Raw genomic sequence first — 18541 nt, forward strand, 5'->3', positions numbered from 1 at the left:
TCAAATGGACAAATTGGGATGATGTCAAGTGACATTATGACCCTCGAATTCATTCTTGAATTGTTAATTGTTGTTAGGTGCATTGCACGCAATGTGATATTTTTAGTTGTTAAATGCCCTAATGCTAACATGATGACTTCATTTTGTTCCTCTTTGTTATCTTCATTATAGCAGAAGGGTGGTTGGTTTGTGATTTTTAAACTGGTAACTCTTCCATACAACACAAGGTCAAAGAGCAAGGTAGTCATGGCTGGCAAAGACTTGGACATGGGTGGTGTTGATCCATCTAAGGAGATTATTGCATCAGAATCTAAGTTGAAAGAAGAGGTATTGAGGTTGAAAGGACAGATGGCCGGAATATACCAAGCCTGGATTAGAGGGCGTCCTCCACCATTAGTTCCTGCTAACTACACTGAAAGTCTTGTCACCATTCCGCCACTGTCACAAATCCAGCTTCCTACTACTGTTGATGTCTACCTGCAACCTTTTCACACTCCACCCACCAAAACCACCTCATATCCTGCACCTTTGGCCACTCATGCTTTTGTAGCTCCTCCACCAGCTACTTTTCCTCGATCCTCTAACAAGACTATGTTCAAAATCCCCGATGCCCAACACTATGCTCCAGAACCAACTTTCAAGGTCTCGGATCCATACTCTAACGCTCCTCATTTTGAGCCTCCCGGTGAAACTGAAAAGCCTGCTAAGACAGTGGAGCAAGATGAGATATCCAGGAAGGTGAAAATCTTATAGCAGTCTTTAAGAAACATGCAAGGGATAGGGAGCCAAATGAGTGTGTCTTACAAAGACTTGTGCTTGTTTCCTGACATCCAACTTCCTGCTGGGTTTAAGATGCCAAAGTTTGATTTGTATAACGGGCGCGGAGATCCCGTGGCTCATTTGAGAGGCTACTGCAGTAAGATGAGAGGCGTCGGTGGGAAGGACAAATTATTGATGGCATATTTCAGTCAGAGTCTGAGTGGGGCAGCTCTAGAGTGGTATATCTGCCAAGACGCTAGCAGGTGGTACACATGGGACGATATGACTCAGGCCTTTGCCCGGCAATTCCAGTACAACATAGAAATTGTCCCGGATCGCATGTCCCTTACCAATATGGAAAAGAAGCCTAATGAAAGCTTTAGGGAATATGGACTCAGATGGAGAGAGCAAACTGGCAGAGTCAATCCCCCGAGGGAAGAAAACGAGATGGTCAAGTACTTTCTTCAAGCTCAAGAGCCAACTTACTTTAAGCATTTGATCTCGGTTGTGGGTAAGGCTTTTAATGATGTGGTAAAAATTGAAGAAATGGTAAAAGATGGGCTGAATTCGAGCAAGATCATGAGCTATTCTGCTTTAAAATTCACAACACGAGTAATTCAGAACGACATAGGAAACTTGTTGGGTCAAAAGGAACATGGTGATGTTGCCATGGTTGTCTCATGATCACGACATGGTCCAACAGTTCTGCCTCACCAATATACCTAGCCCCAACCCCAACCCCAAACCTATTCCCCAGCTCCACATAATCCACCTCAGTATTATCCTCCGAACAATGTCCGGTCATCTGTCCAACCACCAGGTCACTCCCTATGGCGAGCACCAGCACCGCATAATGCATTCTTGCCTTCACAACATTTTCGAGCACCCAACAACCCTAGAAAATAGGGGCAGGGAGGGAAACAAAGGCAAAGAAATAGTTTCATGCCAATCGGGGAGTCCTACACAAGCTTGTATAAAAAGTTAAAGCATGTTGGCCTGATTGAGCCGCTCCTCGGCTATACTCCAGACCCACATGCAAAAGGTTTTGATCCTACTGTACGGTGCATGTACCACTCTAATGTCCAAGTTCATAGCATTGAAGATTGTCGTGCTTTGAAAAGGGAAATAGAAAGAATGATTCAAGAAGGGATAATTGTGATCCAGGACAGTGACACCCAGAATATCGTGCAAAATCCTTTACTTGCACATGATGATGCACACTTTGTGGGGATGATGTGTGGTGACAGGGAGTATGAGAATCCTCTTGGGAACTTGCTGACTGAAGTTAATGATGTTGAAATTGGTAATAGTCTTGGTGATATTGATGTGGAACTCAGTGGCTAAGATGTCGAGCTTGGTAATTAGAAAGGTGTTACTTTCTTGATTAGCCGGGAAGGAGCCTTGGTGGTTTATTTTGTTGTCATTTATGTTGTCCGGGTTATTTTCAGGGTTGTAATCCAGATATTGTCTCGTGACTCAAACCTTTATATCATTTTATTTTGCCTAGTTTGTTCAGTCGTAATAGCTTGTTTAGTGTTATCTAGGTTTGTTCTAGGGTTGTAACCCCAGTTTATTTTGTTTGTTTTGTTGTTCAAGCCCTTTCACCATCTATCTAATGCAATTTTCTATTTTTTATTATTTTTAGTTATTTTTGTTTAATTCTCTTTTCCTTTTATAGTTATTTTCCTGTTGACTCTAGTGACATGACATGCACGCATAATTCTTAACCTGATCTTAAAAGTTAGTTTATTCATGAAGCAATAAAATAATTTTGAAGATGATAGGGACATTTGAGGAAAATAAGTAAAGGCATTTTGAAATCATTTAAAGCCTGAACTATGTGAAACTGGAGAAGATAATTTGGGAAGTTAATAGGATGACAAGAATTCGTTAAAGGAGAGTGGATCCCTGATAATTTGAAGCGAGCAACTTTGAGTTCAAGTGCATATCAAGTAACAAGATAAAGCCAAGGGATTTTGCTCCAAGCAGACGGAGGGTATTCATTGTGAAGAAGAAATAAACCAACGAGAGTTCTGTATTTGACAAGGCACTAAAAAAAAATGGAAGGCATATCAGTGATATCAATGTCGAAGCTTCAAAAGAAATATTTTGCATGATCTTCGTTTTCATTCTCAAGTTGAACGTGTTGTACTTGGCATTTTCAGGGATCGGGAGGTCCTCTTTCAGCTACCCAAACACTTATACCATTCGATACCCTTTTGAGCCTGTACTGATTTCTTTAACCTCCCCTCTTTTGGAATCAAGTTAGAGTCATACGAAAAAGAAAAAAATTCATGTCCCCGTAGGTTTATTTTAGAAAGTTCATTCCAAAAGGAAAATTCAAAAAAAAAGGAAGAGAAAAACAGAGAAAAAGAAAAAAAAGGGAAAAAAGGAAAAATAAAGAAATAAAAAGAAAAAGAAAAATAGTAACAAAAAGTGTTCTCATAAACTACGTTTGACCTGATTCCTGTCACCACAAGATACGTAGGCAGTCTTACGGTTAGATCATACTAAATAAAATATTTCATAGTCCCACGAAGTCGAGAGTGGGGCAGTCTTTCTTAGAAATTCCATCTTAAAAAGAAAAAGAAAAAAAACCGAATCAAATTCCCTTGTTGTAGAAATTGGGGCAAAGTTGTTAGAATGGATTCCAAAAGTTGTAAATAAATTAACCCTATTGTCTTAGTTAGTTTGAGCCTTTATGATATCATTTCTTTCTAACCCTGTCCAAAAACCACATTACAGTCCAAAAAAAGACCTCCCAAATAATCTTTAAGAGTGCTGAGCTAGACATGCCAAGAGCATATGATGTTTTTACTATGGTCAATGCCTTGTCACCTACAGAATTAGAGGAAATGAAAAGGAAAAGAACAAAATGAGAGAGTCTTATCAGTAAAAACCTTCACAGGCACCATAAGGCGACGGTAAGTTGAGAAAAAGAACTAAATGAGAGGGGCTTGATGATGAAAACCCTTCGGGCACTACAAGTCGAATAAGGATAGTGCGTCAGATAGGATAATCGGAGCATTGAAGCCCAGTTTTACGGCAAAGAGGTAAAACAAGGGTTGAACATTAGACATGCTTGATAGATTAGGCCACTTAATCCAAAGGTGCATGCCATGATCGTTAGAGTTGGTATCCACATCTGATAAATTTCTACTTTGTAATTTTCTTGTTAGGTATCATCTCTTTCCATTGTCCCTTACTCTGTTCCTTTTGTTTTGTTTACTTCCTCTTCTTGAGTCTCTTCGGTTAGAATAAGTGAGAAATGACTTCAAAATTTGCTACCAGCTTTCCAATTGCACAAAACGGAATCTGGCTAGCACATCAAAGTGGTATAAGTCAGGAAAGAGCAGTATGCACACTGAGTTGGTAACAATCAACGTGCTTTGGGATTTATGTGAAATGCAAAGGTTCGATAAATGTCAATTCATGAGCAATGCAACAGATAGAGGGTATTGGGTTTGAACGGAGCAGGGGTATTTTCTGTGATAAGGGTGACAGAGAAAGTGGTTAGTCAATAAACAAGCAATGTCTTTCAAGTTGAAATCAAAGTTATCATGGAAAGTGAAGGAGCAATCGCCCTCAAAGTCAAGTCCTCAAACTAACCACCATGTTTAAACTCACAAGTTTTCTTTGTCTGAAACAAGGATGAAAGCTATGTTCATATCAAAGCTTGGAAGCTTGAATTTTTTAGGTGTAATGCCCTAGTTTTGCTTACGCAAAGGCTACTGGGAAGATCACACATCAGCCCTAGGAGAAACACTTCCTAGTCTGGGTTTTCAAGCTATATTTTGTTGTAGGAGATGCACTTCCCAAATCGTCTTCCTAGCCTGGGTCTTTTAAGTTATGTTTTTTTTAGGAGATGCACTTCCTACATTGATTTTTTCCCCTAGGAGACGTACTTCCTTGTTGGAATCATTAAAGCTTTACCCGTTATGAAACACACTTCCTAGTAGGGGTCTTTCAAATTATACTTGTTAGGAGACGCACTTCCTAGATTTGGTCATTTAAATTCATTCCTAGGAGATGCACTTCCTAAATTGAGATTTCACCCCTAGGAGACGCACTTCCTAGTCTGGGTTCTTCAGGATATACTTTTAGGAGACACACTTCCTAAATTAAGAGTTTACCTCTAGGAGACGCACTTCCTAGCTTGTGTCATTTAAGTTTCATCTAGGAAACGCACTTCCTAGTTTGAGTCATCGAAGTTTCACCCCTAGGAGACGCACTTCCTAGTCTGGGTCTTTCAGGTTATATCACCCCTAGGAGACGCATTTCCTAGCTTGGGTCATTTAAGTTTAGCCTTAGGAGATGCACTTCCTAAATTGAGTTTTACCCCTAGGAGACGCACTTCCTAGTCTGGGATTTTTAGGATATACTTTTAGGAGACGCACTTCCTAAATTGAGATTTCACCCTTAAGAGATGCACTTTCTAGTCTGGGTTTTTCAGGATATACTTTTAGGAGATGCACTTCCTAAACTGAGATTTTACCCGTAGGAGACGCACTTCCTAGTTTGGGTCATTTGAGTTCATTCATAGGAGACACACTTCCTAGTTTGAGTTATTGAAGTATCACTCGTAGGAGACGCACTTCCTAGTCTGGATTTTTCAGGATATACTTTTAGGAGACGCACTTCCTAGTTTGGGTTATTTAAGTTCATTCCTAGGAGACGCACTTCCTAGTGTGTTCATTCAAGTTTCAGCCTTAGGAGATGCACTTCCTAGTTTGGTTCATCCAAGTTTCACCCGTAGGAGACACACTTCCTAATCTGGGTCATTCAGGTTTTATTTTTAGCAAATGCATTTGCTAGTCAAAGTTTCTCGGTTTTACTCGCAGGAGACGCACATCCTAGTCGAGTCTTTAGTTTACTCTCATCATTGCATCAATAGCATAAGTGATTTACAGTTTTGCTAACAACTTACAAATCTTCCGAGCGCAAACTGGGGCAGAAAATTTTATTTGTTTTGTTGTTTTGATTGTAGACACCCACCTGGAGAACAGGGGAATTCGTTCTGGAATTATTTAAAGTTTCAAGTCAGTAGCAGGCGCCTACCTGGAGAACAAGGGAAGTCATTTCAGAATTCATTTCAAGTTTCAAATCGAAGGTAGCACGAGTTGCCAGAAGAATAAGGTTTTTACCTCGAGGCACGGGGGTTTGAGATGACCAAAGAAAAAGTCTCAATCCAAGAAAAAGAAAGAAAAGAAAAAAGAGGGAAGTGAATCCAAATGCAAAAGTAGATTAAAGACGTGAGCTGCTCAAGACATGGCTGAAGTCACGAGCACTGCATGTCCGGTCTTGATCCGGAGAAGCCGTGGAAGAATGAACTATTACCTGCAGCTAACAAGCATCAAGATTCAAATCAAAGTCCGCATGATGAACCATTCAAGACTCAAGATCAAGCTTCAGAAGTCTTATAGAAAGGAATCTTGTAACTCATAGCTAACTGGCTTAGTTAGTCTTTTTCATTTTTAATTTTGATGTAATAACAGGACCGCAGATCGGAACCTCAACGGAACGGCACCTCAATCGGCTCTCCACCTCGGTATAATCCCTCACTGTTCCTACTTCTAAACTACACGTGGCCTGATTTCTTTATAGACAAGGATATGTAGGCAGCTCAGATACCAGGGCTCGGTCACATTCTCCTTTCTCTTAGTTTTTAGTCTCTCTAAATAAAGGTCGGGGTCAAAAAACCTGTCTCATCATTCTTTGTCTAAAAATACTTCGTGTTTCCGGTCAAAGATGGCCAGCTGTAGATATGTAATTTTTACCCTCCCTAAGATTTTACACATTTTAGTGTTAAATTGTTAGTTTAGGTCTAATATCGCTATTTTAACTAGTTTTGACCCTTTTACTTTATTTTATCACAAACTACAAAAAATATTTTCTCGTATTTAGCTAATTGATATTTTATTACTTTTAGTTCATCCATCTTTCATAAAATTAAAAAAAAATATACAGAAATAATTTCCCTTTTAGTATTTAGTTTTATTCTAGTAATTTATTTTAATTAGGATTGATTTCACAATTTTATAGTTATTATTTTAGGAATTAATATTTTTTAGTCTAGTAGAGTTAAAGGGCCATTTTTAAAGGTAAATTTGGCCCGAATTTGGCTCAATTGGGATCTAGCTCATAATTCTCAAACCCATAATTCCTAAGCACATATTCCCCTAACCTAAAAATAATTCAAAACACTAAACCTAGACATCAAACCCAACGTTAAGGACCCGAAAAGAGGATCAGCCATTTGGAGCTGATTTTGGAACACAACCAAGAACCCTAGACCTAAGAGGACCTAAGAGATAGGCAGCACCTTCTTCTTCGTTAAAACAACAAGCAGCAACAACAGTGAAATCACAGCTTTCCGGTAGTACCAGCTACCAAAACATTCAAAAATACACTGACCTGATTCCTTTATATCCAAGAATATGTAGGCAACCTCGGAAGCAAGGTTCGGTCAGATCTTTCAAAAATGCTTCCCACGGAGTATTCAAACATGCAAAAATTGCTCGTATCCGCTCACTTTATTTTTGCCCAAAAACTTTTCGTGTTTCCGAGCAAAGAGGGGAAGTTGTGAGCACGTGATTTTTGCCCTATGTGAAATACTCCTACAAATTAAAGAAATAGATTTTTCCTAATTGTTTGCAATTTTATAGGATTTTGTAGGATTTTTCGTCAATTATTTGAATTTCTGTGCATGTTTACTTTTATTAAATCATGAAAAATACCATGCATTGCATTGACATTTTATTTTCATATTTTTAGGATTAATTAGTTAATTAATTATTTTATTAAGATAAAATCACAAAAATTGGTTTACTTTTACATTTTTAGCTTTTAATTTTAGATTAGTAGTTTTTCTTTTTTTAATTTAGAGTCAATTAATTGTTATAAATTTTTAATTGGATAATTAGCTTAATTTTTACAACTTAGAATAATTTAAGAATTTAATTTAGAATTTTAATTAATTAGATAAAGAAAAGGAGAGAAAAACAAAAAGAAAAAAAATTGGAAAAAAGGGCTTAAGTCAGCTTTGGACTTGGGTTGATTTTATGCCCAAACCCGCCCCAATCCAGGCCCAAAAACGGGTCACCCGGTCCAGCTCCACACTTAACCAAACGACATCATTCGTGACCATCAAATCCCATCCGTTGATCTCTTTTGATCGAACGAATGGGAACTTGACCCTGTTCTCGATAAGCATCATTATTGGCTCATTTCAAGGTTCACAGGTTCCTGCTAAGTCAAAAATGGCCGGCCAAGCTTCGTCAAGCATCGTTGTTCGTTGATTCGCTTTGTTTGTTCGAACGTTTCCGGCCAAATCAGTATATATTCCTTCCCTCTCTTTTTGTATCTGTTTCTGTTCATCTATTTCAAGTTAATCTGTTTACTTTTGATTAGTTCAATTTTAAAAATAGGTTGGTTAGGTTAATTGCATGATTTAGGATTAATATTTTTTTCTCTTTTGTTTTGTTGATTTTCCGGCCTGGCCGGATTTATTTAGTGCGATCAATAGCATTAAATTAGTGCTTAACTTGTTAAAGTGTTTGGTTGATTGGTTTAATTGTTGTTCGGATTAGATTTTTCTTTGTCTTTCTTCTTTTTCTTTTTCTTTTTCTTCTTCTTCTTCTTCTTCTTCTTCTTCTTCTTTTTTTTTTGATTAATTAACCAGTTAGTTTTTTTTAGGTCATAATATTAAGTTAATCATGCCCCTGGGTTTCTTTGTTTAGGGATTACTATGTTTGGGTCGCCTATTGGGTTTTTGTTATCTTTGGTTTGGACAGAAGAAGCCCATTCGTCTGGGTTTGAGTCTTGGGTCAGTTTGACCCAGGATTGGTTCAGTTTGGGGAGTAAATATAGGGCCGTCAGGGGGTATTTTGGGTAACTTAGGTCTAGGAAATATTTTTTGTTAGGAGGGAAGCTTCTAGAAGTTAAGAGGAGGCTTGCATACTAAGAAATGAAGGGAGCTCAGATATTTTTAAGGGACTAGGAGGTAAAATAAAAAAAGAGTTTGAGGGTTAAACGTGAATTAAAAAACTCAGGTTGTGCCGCCCTAAAGCCTTGCTATAAGAGGCTCATTTTCCTCATTTCTAGGGCAGAGATTGAGGACACCAAAAAGAAAACGGCTGAGATATTGAAGCTGCAGAATCTCTTCTTTAAAAGTTCAATTCTCATGATAAATACACTGAATTCATAGAAAGGAAGGCATCAGTTCTTATTTTTGGATATCTGGGTTAAAAGCTGAAGTTTATTTTGAATAACACTGGTTGCTTCTGTTTTGGCTGCTGTATCTTCTCATTTTCAGAAATTTACTTCTATTTTTGGTTGATTTTGCTATAATAAGTATGTATGCTGAACATCTTCTTGGCTACTGAATCATATACATGAAGCCTTGGATCATTTGCTGCCTCATTCTCAAATGTCATGTGAATATGTGGATTGATTTCTAGATTCTGATTTTGTTTTTGTCTTTACTCTGTTTTCTATATCTCCTTTTAACAAGCTAGACTTTAGTCTTAAATGAGTAATTATCTCATTTTATGTAGGATTAAATTCTGTAAAAAAAATTTAAGCTTAGCTTGATTACATGATTATTAAAGGATGATGTCCAAATATGGACTGCACGTGATATTCTGGAAAGTTACATGAGCATATGAGTTTTATTTCTCAGGGATTTGATTTAAAGCTCTTGTTTAAGTTGATGTCCTGCCAATCATGAGATCATGTTTTGCTTACTTTACATTAGCTGTAATATTGTTAAATTATTAAGACTTAAGTTGTATGATACCAAAATGATTAAGTGGATGCAAATCAAGTTTGAATTTGTTTGAATAGAAATTCATTGGATAATGTAATAATTCAAGTTTATTTCTTGCTATGTGATTAATGTATGAGTGCTGCTATATAAAAGGGAGATGTTATGAAGTTAGTCAGCTGCTTCACTTGTTATTTTGCCATGCTTCAGTCTGTGCAAGACCTTTTCACTGACTCGTTGCCTTTTGGGTTTGTTGTTGTAAATTTATTATTCATTAATTAGCTAGTTAAAAGTGGCATTTTGTTGCTATTGGGCCTAAGGAAAAGAACAATGCTTTATTAAAATAAATAAGCTATATGAATCAATGAAGGTTTCCTTTGTTATGTGCCAGCAAGGAGCTATTTAGGCCCAACCCGATTCGAAGGGGTTAGCCTGGTCCAAATCGGGCTTGGGAGTGCCTCCGTCTGTAGTTTTTTTCATTTTGGGCTGGATTTCGAGCCCAACAGCTTTCAGTGTTGGTGCCCTCTAAATAATGTGACAGGCTTCCTATTTGGCCCAATGATTCAGAAGGGTTAAAAGCATGTACTAATTTTTAGTACCTTAGTGGTAATCCACAACCTGTCATTAAACTTCAAATTAGTTTTAAGAATACATGAATCTCGTAGTTTGCTTTAGGCACGTAATTAAATCGTCACAATTACGGATATGGTTCTCATGGCGTGGTTGTGATACATAATTTCAATTTAGTTTTAAACGATGAGTATCCGTAGTTCATTTAATTGAATGTATTTCCTTTGAAAGAAATTGAGGCGTGCCATTCACACAATTGAATTACTTGATCCATGACCCTCATATAAATTATCTTAATTAATGTAGAAGAACGCCTTTAATTCTCGTAGTTTGCTTTAGGCGCGTTAATTAAATAAAGTGTTATAACTACGGGTACGGTTCCCGTGACGTAGTTGTGATACATAATTCCCAAATCCGGGTGTATATTTTATGTGACCCGACTTTAATTTCCAACATTGTTAAATAAAATAAACATGTCGTGAACCGCGGGTGCATTGCATGTAGCGTCGTTTACGATGTATTTTCAAAAAACAATCAAGTGTAGGACGATCATGAATTTTCCTAAAAACATTAAAAAGCAGCTAGAAAGTGAAAAATGCAATAGGTATAAAATATGTAATTAATCAGATAATGAGGCCAATAATAATAGTTGAGCGGCCGTGCTAAAACCACGGAACCCGGGAATACCTTAACACTTTTTTCCGGGTTAAAAAAATCCCTTACCTGGATTTCTGTATTCGCAAACCATAAATAAGAGTCAACTTTCTCGATTCTGGATTTTAAACCAGTGCCTTGGGACACCATAAATTATCTCAAGTGGCGACTTTGAATTTGAATAAATAATCATGTTTCGATTATTGTCACTTTAATTGGAAAAACTCCCCCATACCCCTTCCGGGGTAGGAAAAGGAGGCGTGATATCTCCCAAAAAAAATAATATATCATATAATATTCTATAGTTATGCATATATTGTAGTTTCTTTGATAGAAAGAAAAAATTTTATTAGGAGTCCCTATGGCAATTATAATTTATGGAGAAGTCCCTAGGGATAAAGTATTTGCCTAAGAGTCCCTAGACTACCTAAATACGCTTGTGACTTTATCAGTCTGGCATCATATGATAAACACGGCCTAGAAGACTCTCTAGATTTCTATCAAGGTTCTTTCAAGGCGACTTTACGATACTTGAACAACTATTACTGAAGGTACGTTTCTTGTTTAATTTTTGATGCGATGGCTTTACGTATGTAATAAATTTCAACATAGTAATCTTACCGCAACTTGTGATCTCATAACCTGCATAGTTTATACATGATTTTAAAAATAATATTTGTTACCGAATATTTGAAATTGCATGCGGGACAAGTCCTTTACTTGATATGGTACTGAATAGTTTACTTGAGATATTTACAATTATTTAAAATATCCTCGCTGTTTCTAGGCCTGCTTTACTGTTATTTGAGATATGATTACTATTACCGAAATGGGATTACATGATTTAATAAGAATCAAAATGCCCTGTGCTATTTTAAAAATGCTTCATATGAGTATTTACTGTTTACGAAGAAAAGTATAAATGGGAGAAAACTTTGAAGGATCTCGTAGCTAACGACGGATTCGTTAGACCTGGTGCACCTTGTAATTACAGATTATCAATTTCAGTTATAGTCCTCGCTAGTGGGAAGGTAGAACTAGCATACAATTACATTTTTCCCTCGAGTAGTGACCTATAGTTAAATTTGACTCCTTTTACGAAAGGGTATACACGGTAATACAGATTACATGATCCTTTCTTGGAAACCTGCCAAACATAAAGAATTGATATGACACAGTGCTTAGCGAGTTTATTATCGAATTGTTTAATTGAATTTTGTTACAGGAAACACATGATGAGACTAATTATTTTTACCATTTTGAAAGTACATTTAGTTTTTATAATAGCTTTCTATTACTGTTATACATGCATGTATTTCTGACTTGTCCCCAGTTAAAAACGGTTGTGGTTAAGTGTTATAACTCACTGAGCTAGCGAGTTACTCCCCGGCTAATTGTTTTTACAGAGACAACAGTTGACACGAGCGAGGATTTCGTTAATTATAGTACAGAGCCCCGCACTTGTTCGTGTGGGAAAAGAGTTTAATTATTGTCATCTTCTTTTCTTTTGAACTCTTAGAGTCGCTTCATAGTCATTTTTGTTAGTGTCATGAGTATTCATTCGTTATATTGGACTAGTTACTAGTATCGCACTTTCTTTCTGTATTTTTTAGATGGGTTTAGTATTTTTATGTTGATAAGGTTTGTAATGTTGGTGAAAACTCATTTTTGGTTAGTTGATGAAGATTGTTACTGATTTAAGTGAATATTTGTTAGTTGTTATTTGCTTATGAGATAGGAAAACTTTTGGGTGGTCCTAAAACAAGGAAAATTCTGTCTGATTTTCTATAAAATACCGATGAGTTTTACTTGGAGACACTTTCTCCCAAGTATTGGTCATGATCCTAAATTGGACCGTGATATATGGTCATATATAAAATATCAAAAAATAAAATATTTTCAAGATAGTTTAGCAAAGTTACTCATGGATCCATTTGGGCTAAAAACTAGTCCAACTTTAGATGGGCTAAAATGAGCTCGATCAAGATGAGCTGAGCTCGACAAATAGATGGGTCAATGACCCGCCCAACCTTGGAAAGATTGGGCGTATTGGGCATGTCAAGTGGGTTTGGGCTCAAATTGTCACGTCTAGCCAGTATACATATATTATATACTGATTATACACGGTCATATATACAGATTATACATGAATTTTACATATATACATCCGTTAGCTATTTTTATTTAAGTGGTTGAGTAGGAAGTTATTTAAGATAAAAGATTCCATGCAAAAAACAACAGATATTATTGTGATTTACTAAAAGCTCTATAAATATTGGATTGATTATAAGTCTAAAAAATGTCACTGTATAGTCGTTGTAAAAATAATAGTCGAAAAAATATATAAATTTTGTATGTTTTTGTGTATATATAAATTCTGTATGTTATACATAAATTTTATATACTTTTTGACTATTAAATATAAATAATTTATGGCGCAGGCTAAAATTAATAATACCCCTTATAAGTCGGGTAAGATCCAATTAGTTGGGCTAGTTTCTTTAGATGATAAGAGATAATGCTTTAAACGTAGCCCAAGGGAGCAAGTTGGACTTTGAATCGGCCCATCTCAAGAAAGTGCATGTTTCTGTGGCATGAGTTCTACTCTTGCTGCAAAGTTAAATTAGTCCCTTTTTTTTTCTTCTGAAAAATCCAATTTAATATATTTTTATCCAAAACTTTTTTCTGTCTCCAAAACAACATAGTTTACATATATATAAAATAATCGTTGTAAAAAGTTAACTATCTCCTTAGTACATGACTTTAAGGATTATTAACGTCATATACAGTCAAATCTTTCTATAACAGTCTCATTTGTTTATATATTTTTCGGCTACTATAGTGAAATGTCGTTAAAGAGGATATATGTTGTAACATAATATAAAAATCGATTTCGAAAAAAATTTGACTTTTATAATGAATTGAAGGATTGAAATACCCCGAAAAACAATTTAGGCACAAGCAAAAATTCAATAAAAGCTATATAGAAGAAATTTATTAAACTAGAGAGAGAACTTGGTAGCAAGTTTTTTCACAACTCATAAACTCTTAAATCTCTCTACATCATAGCTACCTCTCCACGATAGAAAATATGTAATAGCACCCCTATTTACAATACTACAAAATTAAATTTGACTAGAATCTAGAAAACCTATTCCTACATGATTTTGGTTATGAATCCTAAATAGATATAAATTAAATAAACTAGTAAAAATCAAAAATCCTAGACAACTTAGGAATACTAATTAATCTTGGTTTAATTTCCAACAACCTCCCTTAAACCAAGATCTTCAAACTTGAGCATGCCATGAATAACATCAAGCCTTGTAGAAGTCAAGTACCTTAGACTCTTCTCCAATTTCCTAAAATAAGTAGCATCAATAAAATCACGAGTGCCATCTTTAGTCAACTGCAATTTATCTTGAATATTGCTCATATATGATTTGTCTTTACTCATGGTAAATCCCTTCAAAATATCATCAATATAATTTTCCTTTACTTCGAAATCATCTACTTCTCCGGTTGTCTTGTAGTTGGACTTGTACACCCATTCAACTCCAATTGAAAATTCTATAGGTTGTAGAGTAATGCCGCCAATAGATATATCATCTTGCTCCTTGAAACATGTAATCTCGAACAATGGCACAAAATTTATTTCATCTTCAATATCTATAATCATGTATTGTAGTTCTGGATCCCAAGATATTTTTGCCTCAGTCTTGTGCAGATCATCAGAGACTTCTCTTGATGAACCATCTTGTTTTTTTCGTTAATAGGTTCATCTTCAATACTATTAAATAACTTTTCAGGTGAAACACCAACCTCTTTTGGACGAACTTCCCTTGCAGCCAAATCTTCCTTTTTAATAACCAGAAAATTTTTGGCAAATCAATTTAAATATTATTTGACTTTCCTTCGCATTCAATAGAATCTTTATCACAACAAAAATTACATGTACCTTCTCTTCTTTTCTCCTCTATTTTTGAATTTCGGCCTTCTTGATTTATTTTCGTCATCTTTGATGTGTCTTCTTTTTCTTTTGGTTGATAATCCTTTCATTGTGATGTCTCCTCCAATCTCTCATCTTTTTGTTGATTCAGTTATCTCTCACATGTCACCAATTCACCTTCTAAATCATCAAGTCCGGGAGTGCTAAAATCTTTAGTAGCCTCAAGAATAACTTTCTTGTTGCTAAACATTAAACTTAGAGACTGCAATATGTTTTCAACAATTTTAACTTCTTCCAATACTTCTCCATTGATCCTTAGACCATTGACTATTTCTTCAATTCTTGTAAAATATTCTTTCACAGACTCTTTTGGTCTCATGTAAGCCAACTCAAATTGATTCCTAAATTCTTGTAGTTTCTCCTTCTTTATGTTAGCAACCTTTTGAAATAACTTCACCAAGATTGTCCAATCCTCCTTTGATGACTTTGCATGCAAATATCTCTTAGATACATGCAATTCGACCTTAATGGCGAGATAGTAGCGTGCCTTATAATCTAAATGTCTCTTCTTCTCTAATTGTGTAGCTGCATCACCTGTCAATGTTGTGCCTTCTGGAGGTTCCTCAAATCCTTCATCAATGGTGGACCATAATCCAATAGCCTTAAAAAAATTCTTCATATGTTGATACCAAGTTTCAAAATTATTTTTGCCATCAAACACAAAAGATCGACAATTAGGTAATAGAGTATCCATATTTATTTTTTTGGATCTCCTACCGGCTCTGACAAGACCTCACAGGCTCTGATACCAATTTGAAGAAAAATATTTTATTATAAAACTCCGAATGATCTCTACAATTCTTTATTTCCTCCACATATCTCCGCACATAAAATAAGCTATCAATACCCTTATTTATAATAGTATGAAACATATTTCAAATAGAAACAGGAAAGCTTATTCCTATATTTATTATAACTGCAAATACTATTTAGACATGAATTAAATAAACCAAATCTTAAATAACTAAGGTTTCTTACAACAACTTTGAATTAGTTTTCTAATATTCCCGTAATTCAAAGTTGTATACGTCTGACTTGTTCGTTGTGCAGTTATGTTGGAGCACTTCTCTCCAACTTTGTTGAAATACCTGTCTCCAACTCACATTGATGCACTTTGTCACCAACACTCAATTTTTGTTGAAGCACCTGTCTCCAACACCCGTTGATGCGTTTTGTCACCAACTCTCAATTTTTGTTGAAGCACCTGTCTCCAACACCCGTTGATGCGCTTTGTCACCAACCGTTGATGCACTTTGTCACTAACACCCAATTTTATTGAAGCACCTATATTCAACACTCGTTGATGCACTTTGCCACCAACCATTGATACACTTTGGCATCAATACCCAATTTTTTCTTTTTTTTCTTTTTTCTTTTTTTTTTGTTTTTGTCTTTTTTTTAAAACTTCTCTCCAACTTTTAGAGAAGAGCTTCTTCCTCTTGTACCATATTTGCTTGCACCTCTTTAAACTTGCAATCTTTTTGCTCAATCCTTCTCAGCATGATTGTTTTCCATGCATGTATCATTGACTCGATTTTTGCCAATATAATCATTGGCTAGGTGTTTGTCAATATAATATTTGGTCAGCCGGGCAATACACATTGGCTAGTGCCGTCGGCCGGCAGCGGAAGTTATTTGATTCTTTCCCGAGATTGGATTGAAATACTCCGAGAACAATTTAGGCACAAGCAAAAATTCAACAAAAGCTATATAGAATAAATTTATTAAACTAGAGAGAGAACTTGGTAGGAGGCTTTTTCACAACTCATAAACTCTTGAATCTCTCTACATTATAGCTACCTCTCCATAATAGAAAATATGTAATAGTACCCCTATTTGTAATACTACAAAATTAAATTTGACTAGAATCTAGAAAAATTATTCCTACATGATTTTGGTTGTGAATTCTAATATGACATAAATTAAATAAACTAGTAAAAATCAAATCCTAAACAACTTAGCAATACTAATTAATCTTAGTTTAATTTTCAACATGAATGATTGCTATATAAAAATGTTATTATAGATATGGCTGTATAAACGGAGTAAAGCATAGTGCATACTACGTGAGAGTTGCAATTGAGGTAAAGAGTTAACTATTTTCTTGTTTTATACACTTTGTTTCTTTTCCTACAAAACAGGCATTTATCACCTAAATTCATGAATATGACCTGGAATTTCACAATGGTCATAGAAATTTAAAATGTACTGCTATAAATTATTGACTTGTCTAATTAGTGATTAAAACCTATGAAGAAGCTAATGACAGAACACCAACTTTCATTTGACTTTCAATCATAATTTCCTTAACATTAAATGAGCCGTCAAACATCAGTGAGCTTTAACTTTAATTTGTCGGCAATTTGATATGAAAGCTAGCTTCACTTCGTGCGTTCATTTTAGGGTTACCTGGACTAAAGTTGTTCTCAAAAATATTTTAATTATTGTGCTTTTTTTCATAATGATGGAGACCATTAAGGATGATAATGTCCACAATTAGACATAATTAGCTTTTGTACTACTCGCAATAAAAATATAAAAATGGCGGTGCTCATCATAGTTAAATGTTTTTAAGTAAAGGAAGCGGTTTTAATGATGACTTTCATTATGTAATCATACTTTTACTCCGGGATTAAAAAGGTTCCAGCGGAGAGGTGAAGCCCAAAAAATGGGATGCTTGCTATTCCATGAACTACTATGTATTAGTGGCCTGCTTTACTGAATTTCTTAATAGTAGTGTAGTAGTAGTATATTTCTTTTTTATAATGACTATTAAAAAGGGCAGCTCGGCACATTAAGCTTCCGTTATACGTGGTTCGAAAAGGATCGGACCACAATGGTCTATTTTACGTAACCTTATCCTATTTTTGAAGAGATTGTTTCCACGATTTGAACTCGTGACCTCCTAATCACATGACATCAACTTTATCAGTTACACCAAGGCTCCCCTTCTATAAAATGACTCGACTATTTGATTATAATGATCAAATTAATCAAGGAAAAATGACATTTTATAGTCGCTCTAAAATAATAGCCGAAAATGACACAACCTTATAAAATGACATTATATATATATATATATACACACACACACACACACATTATGTATGTTATATATATATATATATATATATATATATATATATATATATATATATATATATATATATATATATATATATATATACACACACACACACACATTATGTATGTTATATATAAAATTATACAAATTTTATTCACTTTTTCTGCTACTGAATGTAAATAGTTTCTGACGCAGACTAAAATTGATAAAACCCCATTAATCAATTAGGTTTAGCAACGTAATTAGCCAACAAACACTCACTTCAAGTAAAGAATTTTTACAATCCTATACACTATATGAAACTATATTACCCTCCCTACTCAAGTTTTACAATAGTTATATTTCATATACCCAATTACCATTTACGTACATTTTAAGGGAATTAATGATAATAATTAGTGTCCTAAAATTACTCTAACATATCTTCCACTGCCTTGCGTTTCTCTCTCCACATCCCACCCCCTCCCCCACGTATCTTTCACCCACCCACGATTCCACCATTGACAATCATTAAAAAGCTTTGAAGCTTTGAATTCGAATTTGGGTTTTCAAAAAACATTATTTGTTTGAATTGGATGTTGTTGCAAAGAATTGGGAATTCTCTCTACGTCTCTCTCTATCTCTCAATCCTTAATTTCAGTAATATAAAGCAAAGGAAAAGAGAGCAGCAATTCCACCATTGACAGCCATTAAAAAGCTT

At 35.3% G+C, this 18541-nt stretch overlaps 1 protein-coding gene across 1 annotated transcript; it reads left to right on the forward strand.

Annotated features, from left to right (window-relative positions):
- The first annotated feature begins 246 nt into the window (after nucleotides 1-246).
- On the forward strand, nucleotides 247-1443 carry LOC138872786 (uncharacterized). Its single transcript, XM_070151202.1, has 2 exons — nucleotides 247-642; nucleotides 757-1443. The coding sequence occupies exons 1-2, from the start codon at nucleotides 247-249 to the stop codon at nucleotides 1441-1443; spliced, it is 1083 nt and encodes a 360-aa protein (XP_070007303.1).
- The last annotated feature ends 17098 nt before the right edge of the window (nucleotides 1444-18541 follow it).

Source organism: Nicotiana sylvestris, chromosome 7, assembly GCF_000393655.2.
Source record: "Nicotiana sylvestris chromosome 7, ASM39365v2, whole genome shotgun sequence".
NCBI lineage: Eukaryota > Viridiplantae > Streptophyta > Magnoliopsida > Solanales > Solanaceae > Nicotiana > Nicotiana sylvestris.

What these genes read in the sequence shown, in the direction of transcription:
- LOC138872786 (XM_070151202.1), top strand. Translation starts at nt 247, where the DNA reads ATGGCTGGCAAAGACTTGGACATGGGTGGTGTTGATCCATCTAAGGAG. An exon ending in CTCCAGAACCAACTTTCAAG is followed by an intron (nt 643 to 756) that starts GTCTCGGATCCA and finishes ATCTTATAGCAG; the next exon opens with TCTTTAAGAAACATGCAAGG.